Source organism: Marmota monax, unplaced genomic scaffold (assembly GCF_021218885.2).
Source record: "Marmota monax isolate L192 unplaced genomic scaffold, Marmota_monax_Labrador192_F-V1.1 WCK01_AAM20220418_F8-fsc00047, whole genome shotgun sequence".
In the NCBI taxonomy this organism is placed as follows: domain Eukaryota; kingdom Metazoa; phylum Chordata; class Mammalia; order Rodentia; family Sciuridae; genus Marmota; species Marmota monax.
Genome location: NW_026692072.1, coordinates 9,639,140 through 9,652,636, shown reverse-complemented (window position 1 = coordinate 9,652,636; position 13,497 = coordinate 9,639,140). Strand labels below are relative to the sequence as shown.

Here is a 13,497-nt window from a genome sequence, read left to right as displayed (position 1 = left end):
AGGGTCTGGGAGTTGGATGGATCAATGGTAAATCAACATGGCCTTGGGCATAGACCTAGATAGAGAGAACGACTGTCTATGTGGGATTCCCACACGCCTCCCCTCATCTGTACACACATGATCACAACGTGCTTATCAAAAAATGCAGGGCCAGCAGGCATCATGAAGCGTGTTAATCTGGTAAACTCTGCCGTGTCCCTGCAACTGTCCCTAAAATGATGCCCACTGTCCTTCCCCATGCAAAGTGGGGGCCAAGGGAAAGGCTCGGAAGCAGGAGAGACCTACTGGGGGTTGGAAGGGCTTCCTAGCCCAGACTCTCCGAGAAGCAGGGAGGGAGCCGGGGGAGCCAGAATGGCCTGCAGGGAGCAACACAGGAGTGAATCTGAGTGAGGAGAGTGGGGGGAAAGGAGTCCTTAGACAGCACTGCAGGCTATGGAAGTCACAGCAGAGCCACCGGGAAATCCTTGAGCAAAGTCCACCGACCAGGAAATCCTCATGTCTCCCAGGAATGGCTCTGCCTCAGAATCCCAGCACATACAGCTACAGCCCATGGCAGATGTGCCTTAGCCAAAAGAGGTGATGGATTCCAAGCCAGAGTGGCTCTCAGGCAGTTACATTTCCTGTGGCAGGAGATCTGCAATGTCCTGTTTCTCATGGCTGCCACAGAAGCATGGAGGAAAAAATGTGAATTCATACTCTAGAAAAAGATAGACTTTGGAATTAAGAAAAAATAGTGCTGGTTTGCAATCCAGCTCACCACTAAGAAGCTGTGTGGCACTGGTCAAAAAACTCAAACTCTCTGATCCTTTCTTACTGTGAAATGCAGAGGAGACATTTTCTGGATAAAAGTACAGTTCCCACATGAAGTACCACTAAATGATGGCCTTTACTCCTGCCCCTCCATTCTTCCAGAGCCTAAAGGGTCAAGGGCTACACCCAGTGAACTTCCAGAGGGAGGACTCCCAAGCCCACAACTGACCCTAGTTCCCTGGATTGCAGACAGCCCTTCCATCTCAACCCCACACCACACGAGTCCAGACTTGGCACGCAGTGGCCTGCAAGGCTAAGTTGGCTTTTAAATCAGTCCAAGAAACACCCTGATAAATATCTTCCCCAGGGCCAAAGAAAAATATTTAGGAGAGGCTGCCAGCCAGGACAGAGATGGTCACTTGTTTCTCTGCCCCGTCTGGGCTCCAGTCTGTTTGGAAACTCATCACCCAGGCTAGATCATGGGCCGAGGCCAGGCGGGGACGGAGGAAGCCGGCGGCTCCCTGGACAGGCCCGTAAATCCCAATGCTGGGCAGGCGTCCACCCACACAGGCCCTGCTGCCCTCCTTCACACGCCTGGCTCCTCTTCCTTCCCCTGCCCCACTCCAGGGGAACTGCTTTCCATCTCCTGGGCCCTTCACACCCTCCCTGTCTCCCACCCTCTCCTTGCCCAGGTGGCCCTTCCTCCCTCTTTCTCTCTGATGTGCTCGGGCTCCACCTCCATGTGTCTCACCTCCCATCACTTCCTAGGACCTTTTCTCCCAAGGGACCTCATTCCTCTCCACCTCTCTGACTCCCTGGCTTTCTTGCTTCTTCACCACCCTCTCCCTGATTCTGACCTCCTCTTCCACCTTGGCCACTCAGCCCGCCTCTCTGTGGAGCTGCGTGGGCTGCCCTGCAATGCATGTGTGCACGGGGAGTAGAGGGAACAACTGCCGGCACCTCCTGTCCCCAGGCCTCCACTCTCTCTTCCTGGGCAGAGCAGAGCTCTCCTGCTGTGGCCCAGGAGCCGTGGCCCCCAGTATGCTCCCTCTAACCCTGGCATTCCAGTCCCTCTGTCCCTCACCCAGTCCCTCTCTGGGTCGCTGCCTTAGACTTCTTTCTATATTACCCCTCAGAACTTCCAGTTTGGGTCAAACTGGGACAAACAGGATGTCACTTTCACACTTAAGAATGGGGAGTTAGTGTAACTCAATGTGGAAGATCTGTTCAATAGAATTTTACAAAAACCATTACATAGCTACATAAATACTGATATAAACATAAACCCAATTAATTTAAGAAGTAGGTTGAAAAACAGCACGGAGAGCATAAACCTGTTTAGTCAAAGAAAACAACAATGCATACATAGGCATGAACCCCAAATATTCACCCATTCACCTCTGGGTAGTATATGAGTGACTTGTTTTGCATTATAATAAACAAATATTTCTTGGATAATAAAAACTAGGATCATTTTAAAACAAACTAGGGCCAGGTGACTCCGGAGGCTGAGACAAGAAGATCACAACTTCAAGGCCAGCCTGACAACTTAGCATTACCCGGTTTCAAACCGAAAACTAAAAAGGGCTGGGTATGTAGTTCAGTGGTGGAGAGCACCCCTGAGTTCAATCCCCAGTGCCACACTCACGAAAAGACAAAAGAAAACTAGGAAGTAGGCAAGATGGGCCCCGAGTTTCCTCGCTGCCCCATTATTGGTTTTTACCAAACATTTCAAAAGCAGCTAGTCAGCTGCCAGGGCTGGGTCCAGCCAGCTGCCAAGCAGGGACTCAGAAGGAGGGGATAGATCCCTGCAATGACACTCAATGCCAGCCAGGGTGACCCAAGGAGCCGGGGTGGGGGTGTCTTCCAGACTCTTGCAGCATCTGGCTCTTGAAGTAGAAGCAGGAGCTCCTGCCAAAGATGGGGCAGGAAGAGAGTTCCTTCCCCCCGCCCTTAGTGTCTCTGCTGGGAGAAGAGAAGGGGGCTGGGGAGAGGTCAGAGCTTCAGTCCCCCCCTCCCACCCCTGGAGCTCAAACCAGCTCCACTGGGGCAGCTGCAGAGCCTGCATTCAGCCCACAGTGGCCCCACAAGCGTGAGGTTCTGGAACCAAAGGCCTCCTGTCATATCCCCCAGCACAGTGGGGCCATTGCAATGCCCAGTGTGTTCTCAGCAGCTGGGACAGGGGCCAAAGACCCCAGCCAACAGGCCACAGCCCACCCTCCCATCTCTGCGCTGGGGGAGGGGGAGGGGGAGGACATCCTCTCAGGCCTGTTTTTGTTTGTTTCATTTCCTCTCCTCTTTTTCCACAGAGCCCAGGGTTTCAAGAGGTGGAGTGCCAAGAGAGGCAGATCAGAGTCGCTGCTAGGGAGATACCCCTCAGCCCAGAGACAGACACACACACACTCACACACACCAGCCCCCACCACCAGAGGGCACCCAAGCACAGAGAAGGGGCTACCTGGAGCTGGAGTAGAAGCCTCCCTCTCCTTGCCCCAAGCCCAGCCAGGTTGGGGCAGACCATAGAGTAATCCCACCCTCCTCACCCAAATATCATTTGTTACCCTGGTTGCCACTTACTGCCAGGTGACACAGCTACACTGGTACCCCAGAGGATTTAGAATGTAGACAGGGATGTGGGGCAGGGGCTGAAGAAGGCTAGAAAGAGACTAGGAAGGAAGGAGAGCTGGACCAGGCGTCTGCACTGGCCTTGAGCACTCCTCTCCACGTGGCGCTTCCCTGCCTTGTTTGCTAGTCTGTAAACAAAGGCCCTGCGATGGGGATGGGGTGTGCCCAGTGATACCCAGACACTGTAAAGGCTTAGACCAAAGACAAGCCCCACCCGCTCTGCGGAACCCTGAAGGGGACCAAGGAGAAGGGCTGGAAGAAGGAGCCTGAGGTCAGGAACCGCCGCCGTTTGCTCCCACAGCGCAGGTGCATTGAGTCAGTGCCGGGATGGGACAGCCCGAGGCCCTCACCCACATCCCACAGTGTGTGTGCACCCACACTCTCGCTCTTCCTCGGGCCCCACCGTCCAAGCACCCCCTCCTGAGTTTCCCATTGCTTGCCCCAGGATTCCTAGCTCCCTTAAGCCACTGCCGGGGGAAAAGGCTAGGCTAAGTGGGGTGTTCTGTGCTAGGTGACGGGAGAGGACGGGACCCTGGCCTCCCTGAGAAGTCAATTGCATCTGGGAGGACGTTCTCCATCCTCAAAGGGCCGCCTTCGGCTCGCCAGCGGCTTCATTTCACCCCGATGCCAGCGAGGAGGAACAGACCTGGGAGGCAGAGCACCCTGGGCTGAACGTGGTCCCACCTAGGGAGGCAAATTAATGCCGCGCACCTGGGACAGGGGGAGGTTGAATCCACCTCGTTCAGTGACAAGCGTGTGGAGTAACCTCCAACTTGGGCCTCGCCGATCTCCGCACCTCCTCCCTTACCTCCCACTGTCTTGGGAGCCTGGGCCTCAAAGGTTCAAGAAGTCAAGAGCCTAGAGAAATGCACTGTGCAAATATATTGACTTTATTTGTCTCCATTCAGGAGCCTCACAGACATATCCGGGTAAAAAGATGGTTAAATAAACGCCTCCAGCAGTTGCAATGCAAAAATAAATATCAATCCTCGGGCCGCAGCAGCAGCCGCGCTGCGCACCAAAGTCCCATCAGCCCGCCTAACAATTATAAAAGTGTTCAGCGAGAGAGTGTTGGCGTGAGTGTGAACAGGTGTGCTCTGGGGGGCACGGTGGAGCGGTGTGCAAAATCGGAGTTGCAAACCATCAGACACGGGCGTGGAGCGGCTACCCTGGCGAGACCCGGGCGAGTCAGCGCGGGCCGCCTCCCGCACACACTCACAGTTCGTACTGGGAAGAGTTAAAAAATAAACATTTACAAGGGCAAAGAAAGCAGCCCCCCTCCCTGGCGTCCCCGAGTGCGCAGGAGCCAGGGCAAGCGCAGCGGAGGGCGCACCCACCAGTTCGCAGCGGGGCGGGAGTCCAAGCGCGCGAGGGGTGGTGATCCCCGGTCCTGAGGGGTACCCCCGGCGCGGGGCGCGGGTCCTCTTGGTGTGCACCCGCGGGCCCCGGGGCAGGCCGCGGAAGCGCGCTTGTGCCCCCTCCGGGCGGCGCCCCTCACAGGGCCGAGTCGGAGTCGCTGGAGTCCAGGCTGTTCCTCAGTTTGCAGCTGCTGAGCTGCTCCCTCTGCAGCGACAGGCTCTGCGTGCTGCGGCGCAGACACTCCAGGCTCTGCAGGAACGACTTCTTAGCCTTCTCCTCCTCCATGGGGGACACCCCCTCCTCCTCCACCTCCTGGATCTCGTCGAAGGTCACCGGCTGCGTCTTGAAGCGGGACTGGCGCGGCCGCCGCAGCCGGCCCTTGCCCTTGGACAGCTTGGCGGGCCGCACGGGCTGCGGGAACTCGTCGGCCAGGCACACGAAGTGCGGCATCACCGCCTGATAGCTGGAGCAGATGCCCATGAGCTCGCTGGGCTTGGCGGCCGCCATGGCGCCGCCGGCGTCCGCGGGGCCGGGCGGCGGGGCGCTGGGGCTCTCAGGGGGCGGCCGCTGCGCCGGGGCCCCCCGGGAGGCAGCAGCCTGGGGCTCGCCGGGCGGGGGATCCAAATCTGCTGTGGGGTGGTGGCGGCCCTTGCGGGCCCGGGCAGACGCTCCTCGGAAGGGCGGGCGGGCGGGCCCGTCGGGGGGCTCGGGGCTCCGGGGACGCTGCTCCGCTGCGCTCCGAGGCGTTCGCCGCCGCTGCTGTCGCTGTCTGCCCCGAAGCGGCCCGGCTAGCGGCTTATATAGCCCGCTCCTGCCCACACGACTGCGAGCTCGGATGACAGCGAATGCCATTTAAAGCGTGCGCGCCCCGCGCCCTTCCGCCTGACGTCGCCCCGCCACTCTGGGAAAGTAACGGCCCCTTACCCGGCGCCGCCCGCCCGCCCCCTGCCAACCCGGCTCCGGAAGGCAGGCCCCGCCCGCGGGGTTCCGGGAGAATCTGGGGAGCACGCGGCTGCGCTGAGCTGCGCCCAGGGCAGTAGTGCTCGAATCCGCATCCCGAGCTGGCACTGCTGGTTCTGGGATCCCCCAAATCTGTACCAGCCCGAGTGGCTGTGGGGGTGCAGGTGCCTTCCTCCGCCCCCTAATGCCAGATGCTCACACTGAAGGCTCTGGTTTTTCTGCCGTGGGTTCTGCGTCCCGAGCACCGGAGCAAAGCGGCTCTGGGCTCTCTGGCAGAGCCAGGGCGACCGGCACCCCAGAGCTGAGCTCCGAGAAAGGAGCGCGCTCTCAGAAAACTCGCCACCCCCTTTCCAGGAGCGAGCACTCACTCATACGTGTGTGTACACACGCACACGCACACGCACACCATTACTCCATTCCAGCTCTTTACTTCCCTTGACTTCCTTGTCTCCTCACCACCACCCCCAAGTTCCTTGGGCACCCCATTCAAGCACTGAAGAAAGGCACTGGGTATGACACTAACAACAACAATAATAATAGCTACCATCTGGACAGCTTTACTCCAAGCCAGCCCTGAGCCCCGTTTTACATAAATTATCCTATTTCACCCTCATAAAAGCCCTGCGAGGTAATTGCTATTCTCTCATTTTCCACAGGAGAAAAGGGAGGCCCAGAGGGGATGAGTAACTAGTCCACTAGTAACTGAGGGAAACGGGTGGGGTGGACTCCAGGGTCCACATTAGCCCCTTGCTGAGAGCTGACACCACCAGCCACAGCCCACCAGTGCCAGCAGGTCCTCAGGTCAGCACTGGCCCCCTGCCCTGGGGCTCCCTAGAAGAAGTTTTGTGGGACCAACTTTGAAGGACTGCTTGGGATCTGGCCCCCATTCCTTCCATATTCATTCAACACGGGCTTACTGAGGAGCAGGTGTGTACTGGCTCAGGGAGAAACAGAAGTGAGCAAGAAGATAAAGCCCTGCCCTCATGAAAGGTGCATTCTCCGGGGGAGGGTTCATGAACATATAAACAAGAGCATATGCTGTGTTGTGGCAGGGATGCAGAGAGAAGTGTGCCCAGTGGGAGAGGCTTCTGAGAGGGTGACATTTAGCTGACACTTCAAGAACAATAATAGCACCACTAAGTGCTTAATATGAGCTGGTCTCTGAGTGCTTTGTGTATTAGCTCATTTAACGTAAATGTTGCTGTTTTATTCTCAAAAACCCTTGGGTAACAAGAACATTATTATCTTTTGCAGGTGGGAAAACCAAGGCACAGAGAAGCCAAGCAGCCGGCCACTGGGGCCCCACAGCTAGTAAGTACCAGAGCTGTTGGCTTCTGAGCCCCTGCTCTTACTACACTGAAGTGATCTGCCTTGTGGAGGTCAAGGAAGGACTATCGAGTGACAAAGTGGGGGAGACTGTTTGGGCAGAGGCATCCCTAGCACTAAGGTGCTCAACAAGAAGAAACAGCTCATTCAGTGAACAGTGGGGAAGCCTGTTGGCTACAGCAGAGTGGGCAAAGGATATGATAAGTAGGGACAGTCACGCAAGGCCTTGAGGCCATGTACAGAATAGAATTTCATTAGAAGAACATTACTAAGACACTAGAGGGTTTTGAGAGGAAGAGCTACATCCTCCAAATTACATTTGCATATAACAGTATTTGTTTGTATTGGGGATTGAGCCCAGGGGTACTTTACCTCTGAGCCACAATCCCCAGACCTTTTTTGAGACCTGTCTGTGACATGTTTCACTAAGTTGCTGAGGCTGGTGTGGAACTTGCAATCCTACCTCAGCCTCCAGAGTTGCTTGGATTACAGACATGAGCCACTATGCCCAACCCAAATTGTGTTTTTTAAAATTCACTCTGGCTGGCATGTGGAGAGGAGACAGGGAAACAGTAGGAAACCCATTTAGGTGATTAATACATGACCTCAGACCCCTGAAGACCTGGACAAGAGTGGAGGCCATAGAGATATAGGGAAATGGTTAGATTTCAGATTTAGAGTCAGAGCTAAGAGGAATTTCTGATGGACTAGATGGGGCTGTATCTGGGGTTAGGATCAAGGTTGACTTCTGTGTATTTGGCTTGAGCAAGTGTTAAATAGTGGTGCCTCTGACAGACAGGAAAAGAGAAGGTTGGGGAGAAGAGGACCTTTGGGGAGTCTGCTAACTGTCGATCAAAACCCACTCCCCACTTGGCTGAGGCTGAAAATGCTCACATCAGAACTATATTATGTGAGACAAATAATCAAAATCAATTTTCTGATCTTAAAACTACTGTGATTTGAGATAGGGTTTCAGTACATTGCCCAGGCTGCTCTCAAACTCTTAAGCTCAAATGATCCTCTGAGCTCAACCTCCCAGCAGCTGGGGACCACCACACCTGGCTTGGAGCCGCTTCTAACAGCAGCTTAGCAAGACTCTATACTAAAACTGGCACCATGAGTGAGAAGCTGCCATGGATCAAACCCCTCAACTCTGTAGCAGTGGCTTAGCCAACACATGTTTCCACAGGGAAATAGCTATCGGAAAACGGAAAGCTGGCAATCCTTGTTATGCTGGGATAAAATACTTATTGCAAACATCATGTGTGATAATTTGAAAGACAGGCCACAATGCCGACTAAGTCTATAATTCTAGAAAAAATGGTTGGGAAAAGCCAAAAAGATTGCATGATGCAAGATATTTCATATATTTCAAGATATTACAAGAAAGAGACTGGCTAGTTTATAAGAAGAGATGGACAGAAATAGAATCCAGGAAAATAGTGTCACTGGGGTTAGACAAGCCATCTGGTTTTGTCCAAAGAGCAGGAGACCAGACTGTGGCTCAGAGCTTCTCTCAATGTCTATTATAGCAAAATATTAGGCCAAATAAAGAAATCACCCTTGTGGCGAATTAGTATATTAAGGGACCTTGTCATCCAGGTCCATTGGTTCCTATGTCCTTGGTAGCCTTCACTGTAAGGCAGCAAGAGATGGGTTGCAAGGAAGAGAGACTCGCTAACTTTCAGGAAAGGAACTTTGGGTGTGGTTACTGGCACATGGAACTGACTAGAACCAGATAGACCCAAATCCATCAGGTTTGTGGAGGAATTGTTATCATCAGCAAAAAGGTAAGGCTGGAACACAAAGGTCCATGATTGTTCAAGCCCAAATTACATCCAGAAAGGACAGGCTCTCGCACCCTGTTTGGTGGTCATAGAGAATGACAGGCAAGGGAGAATTTCTGAAAAGGCAAAGCCAAGAACCAGGGAGACACAGGACAAGGAACGTCACCCCAAGTCTCTTCTGCCACCAGGGCAGGGAGGTCCTCACTGTTGACTAGGGTGGGCTCTAGCAGAGACTGTTAGCTATCCACCTAGTGAGGTCACATTTCCCAACTTCCCCTGCAGCTAGTGGGGGTCACATGTCTGCTCTCTTACCTGTAGGACATGAGCAGAAGTGGTGTGTGTAGCTCCACTTCACTTTCCCAAGAGGAAATCCCTGCTCAAGGCCTCCATGATTTTCCATTTCACTGTTTGGAAGAACAATAATGAGGAGACCTGGGAAGGTTCACGTTAGACAGCAGTGCCGCCATTAATCTGGGCCCCTTAATGATCATGTGGAACTGAGCTATCTACCTACTTGTAATGCTTCCCTTGGAACTGTGAAAGAACAATGAACTGAATACTTTTAAACTGTTATAATTTGGGGACTTTCTTATTATACAGACTTAGCTTTATCCTAAAAGATCCCTGAGGTATCCAAATAGAAATGTGAAGCAGGCCATAGGCACTCGGAGTAGATGGCATGTAACACTGGGGACTGGGTCAAGACCATCTTTCAGACAGGGTGCTGGAACAGATCTATGCCAGGAGGAGGGAAAGCCAGTCAAGAACTTGGAAAAGCATTCAGGTGTGGTGGTATATGCCTGTAATCCCAGTGGCTCAGGAGGCTGAGGCAGAAGGATCACAAGTTCAAAGCCAGCCTCAGCAATTTAGTGAGGCTATAAGCAACTTAGCCAGACCCTGTCTCCAAATTTAAAACATATACAATAAGGACTAGGGATGTGGCTCAGTGAGTGGTTAAGCACCCCTCAGTTCAATCCCTGGTTAAAAAAAAAAAAAAAAACAGGGTAAAGGAGAACCAAGAGAACATAAAAGAATCCGAGAGAAGGATGTTTTCAGGAGATCATCAGAACAGGAGTCCATGCCTAGTGGCGCACACCTGTAATCCCAGCGACACAAGAGACTGAGGCAGAATGATTGATTGCAAGTTCTCAGCGACTTAGAGGGGTTCTAAGTAACTTAGTGAGACCTTGTCTCAAAATAAAAAATTTTAAAAGCTGGGGATGTGGCTCAGTAGTTAATTACCCCTAGGTTCAATCCCTGGTATCAAAAAGAAAAGAATGGGAATGCAAGAAGGGTCCCAGCCTGGCTCTATCAGAACTTACTATGTGGCCTTGGAAAAGCCACTCGCCTGCCTGTCTGCTGAAGTCTCAGCTCCAAGGCTGTCTCCCAGTAACATCTGAAGCCTTCCCTGGCCGCCCCTCAGTCACTCCATTCTTTTTCCCTCTTAGCATATTTATCACTATCTAAAAGGTCTTCATGTTGACTTCTGAACTGTCCCCTTTCCCACTGGACTGTCAACATTGGCACTGCACCCAGGACACAGCTGGGCACCCAGAGGAGTCCATGGGTCTCTGTGGAATGGAGGCCATGCTCACTCTGCCCCATGCCTCCCGGAAGGCCAGGGAGCGCTGCCCTGCTTCCTTCCATCAGGCTCCCCACAGCACACACGGCTCCCAGGCTCCAAGTTCCCAGGCCAGGGAGCCAGGATACCCAAAGTCACCCTCTCCACTCCCCTGGATTAGACCCCCACCCCACCCCAGGGCATTGGAAATGGGAAAAGAAGTGTGAGCTCCACAGCAAGGGTGGCAAATCCGCCAGGAGGTCATTGGCCTAGGGGGACTCTAGGGAAAGGGGTATGATGTGGGAGAGACTGAAATCACCCCTCAAAGACAGGACATGAGGGCAGGAGGTGTGGCTCAGTGGCGGAGTGCTTGCCTAGCGTGCAGAACCAACCAACAAGCAGGCAGAAATGGGCCCTGAGCCCCCACACTGCCTAGAGTCCCCTGCCACTGCTGACCCTCTCTGTCCTCTTCTCCCTCACTTAGGGTTGCCCTAAGCGCCTCCGGATGTCTCCAGGGCCAGACCCCATCCTAATTGGCTTTTGTTTGCCTTCTGGACCCTCCTCTATCTGTGGGAGCCAGCCAAGGGCCACAGGTTAGGAGAACACAGAGTTCAACCTGCCTTTGCCAGGACTGGTTCTGTGACCTTGGGCAGGTTCCGCTCCCTGTCTCATGTCACCCCTAGAAAGCATAAATACTGCCCCTGAGGTCAACGGCTACAGTATGGGAAGCACCTTGCCTCACGCCCAGCCTGTCTTCAGCATGAAATAAAAGTTCCTTTTGCGTCATGATCTCATGCCCAAACCTTCCTGGCCCCCAGCGTGGTCAAGCAGATGTCAGGGAAAAGCTCCAAGACATTCCTGCTCCAGAGGGCATCCGGGGGTCTTGGTGCCTTATACCTCCCTCTGACTCACAACTTAAAAGAGGAACCAGCCAGCGCCACAGGGAGCTCCAGATCATGTCTCCAGGGGAGGAACTCCAGGCAGAGTTAGTGATGGTTCCCATGGGTGACCCTGGGGGGCCTCAGGGGGTGTACCCTCCTCCTCATTCAATCCTTTCTCAAAGGCCAAGAGCCAAAGCCTTCTGCTCTGTAGTGTGCAGAGGGCAAGGGGGGTGGGAAGATTTGGGGATCTGGGCAGCCCAGATATTGGTTCTTGTCAGTCTCTGGGCCCAGCTGAGTCTACAGAGGCTGGAAACTCAGGAAGAGGTCAATGTCCATTTGTGGCACTGTTGCCACCTCTGCTCACCCTGGAATACAGGTTAGCCATTAAAAGGGATGCAGGATGTTCCCTTTTCTCAGCAGGGCTGCAGAAACATCAGCTGCTGAACACCTACTATGTTCCTGGCACTGTGCCAACTGTGCTTTTTGTCTAAATCATCCTCAGTGAGTTCCTAGGGGGAATCCTAGCCTTACTCCATTTTACAGATGAGGACTCAGGGTGCTTGGTAGCTTGCCAGGGTTGCCCTAAGTGCTAAGGGCTAAAGCTGAGATACAAAGCCAGGCCAGCCTGACTCGGAACATGCTCACTGCTTGCACCAGCCTGTCCTGCTGTCTCTGATTCAACAGGAACAGGACTGGACTCAAAGCCAGGCACCCTGGCTGCCGTATTTCAGCTCCACCACCACACACTCTGGCCTTGAACCAGTAGCTTCCCATCTCTAGCTACAGTTCCCCCATCTGTGAAGTGGGAAGGTCAGACTTGGATTCACTAGCTCTGACATTCTAGAATTCTCAGGCAGGGAATGAGGAGACCCATTTGCAGGAAGTAGATGCTTCCCTTTGGGCCAGAGAGTGGCAAGCAGCCCGGGCTGTAACTGTGGGGGAAGGATTGCCTCCACAGAGGGGCTGTGGGAGCAGATGGGGTAGAAGACAGCAGCAGACCAGGAGGGGCCTGGGCCGCTACCTCCTCCACCATCCCCGCCCACACTTTGGCTTTTGGGCAGAACTGGGGTTTAAAAAAAGCACCTACCAGTTCTTCAGTTATTAGCAAGGCTCTGTTTCCAAGGAGGCTTTGGTATCCCTGGCTTGGGTCAGAACGGCAGCAGAGGAGTAGAGTATGTCCTGGGAGAGCCCTGGAGTCAAGGGACAGAGATGAGGTAGGAGAGTCTCGGCTCACAGGCCTCCTCTGCTCTCCACTGGGGGTGGGTGAGAAGGCTGGATGGTGGCTGTCCTGCTCTTCTGCTGTCTTGGCCCAGAGCCCCTGCTAGTCAGAAGCCTTGATCAGTTGGGGACCCCCACCCTCCTCACTCAGAAGTCTCCCTAGAGTGAGTCTCAGAGCTCCACGTATTCAATGCAGGGATAGTTTTTCCAGATGGTGCTGTTTGGGTGTATCTGCACTTTGGGTGTTTTGGGTCCAGCCAATGTGTCATGTGTAACATAAATGTAAATGTGGCACAAGGGGTGGAAAAGGGACAGCAATAAACACATCTCTGGCAGTGAGTGACAGGGCCTTTACTGAGTGTCCTGCCTCCCGGCCCTCCCTCAGTTCCTGCTGGTGCCACCCCACCCCCCAGTGGGCCCTTGGCACAAAGCCTGTGACTTCAGCATCCTACCAACTGCTCCTGCCTCACTCAGAATTAGCACTTCGTCTGGTACAATTGTGAGCATAGAAAGTGTTTTGATAATTTTCCTGGAGGGTTGCCATGACAATCCCCAGCAAGCTCCAAGAGGGGGTGTCTGTGCACGAGCAGGAGAAAGAGGAGAGGGCGAGGGGCAGGGACAGAGGAAGTGGGTCCAAGAGGCACAGAGAGGCAGAGAGGAGCAAAGCCAGGAAGACCCCCAGTCTCTAACACCACCCAAGTCAGGCCCCCAGCCTCTAACACCACCACCCTGGTGGCCATTCATGCTGCGATGAGCTCACCGCCTCATCTGGTGTCCATGGTGCAGGGGGACACCAGCTGCTGGCGGGCAGGCTGTGGGGCTGGCATGGCAGCACTGCTCCCACTGACGGAGGCATCCCGGTACCTCCCTGTCCCAGGATGATTCCCAGGGAACACCATGCTGGGGGTGGGGCAGGGACATTCTTGGGGATTCAGAGGGAGCCGAGCCCAGGGAAACCTCCTGAGAGTCCTGCCTAGCCTGCAGGCCCGGCTCTGCTCTTAAGAGTCATGGAAGCTCACTTCTCTGCCAA

At 54.1% G+C, this 13,497-nt stretch overlaps 1 protein-coding gene across 1 annotated transcript; it reads right to left on the bottom strand.

Moving 5' to 3' along the window:
- Positions 1 to 4,244: 4,244 nt before the first annotated feature.
- Positions 4,245 to 5,652, bottom strand: CUNH11orf96 (chromosome unknown C11orf96 homolog). The gene has a single exon (XM_046454888.2). The coding sequence runs from the start codon at positions 5,584 to 5,586 to the stop codon at positions 4,870 to 4,872; it is 717 nt and encodes a 238-aa protein (XP_046310844.1). The 5' UTR covers positions 5,587 to 5,652; the 3' UTR covers positions 4,245 to 4,869.
- Positions 5,653 to 13,497: the final 7,845 nt, after the last annotated feature.

Coding starts and splice junctions, on each gene's coding strand:
- CUNH11orf96 (XM_046454888.2), bottom strand. CDS start 5,586: ATGGCATTCGCTGTCATCCGAGCTCGCAGTCGTGTGGGCAGGAGCGGG.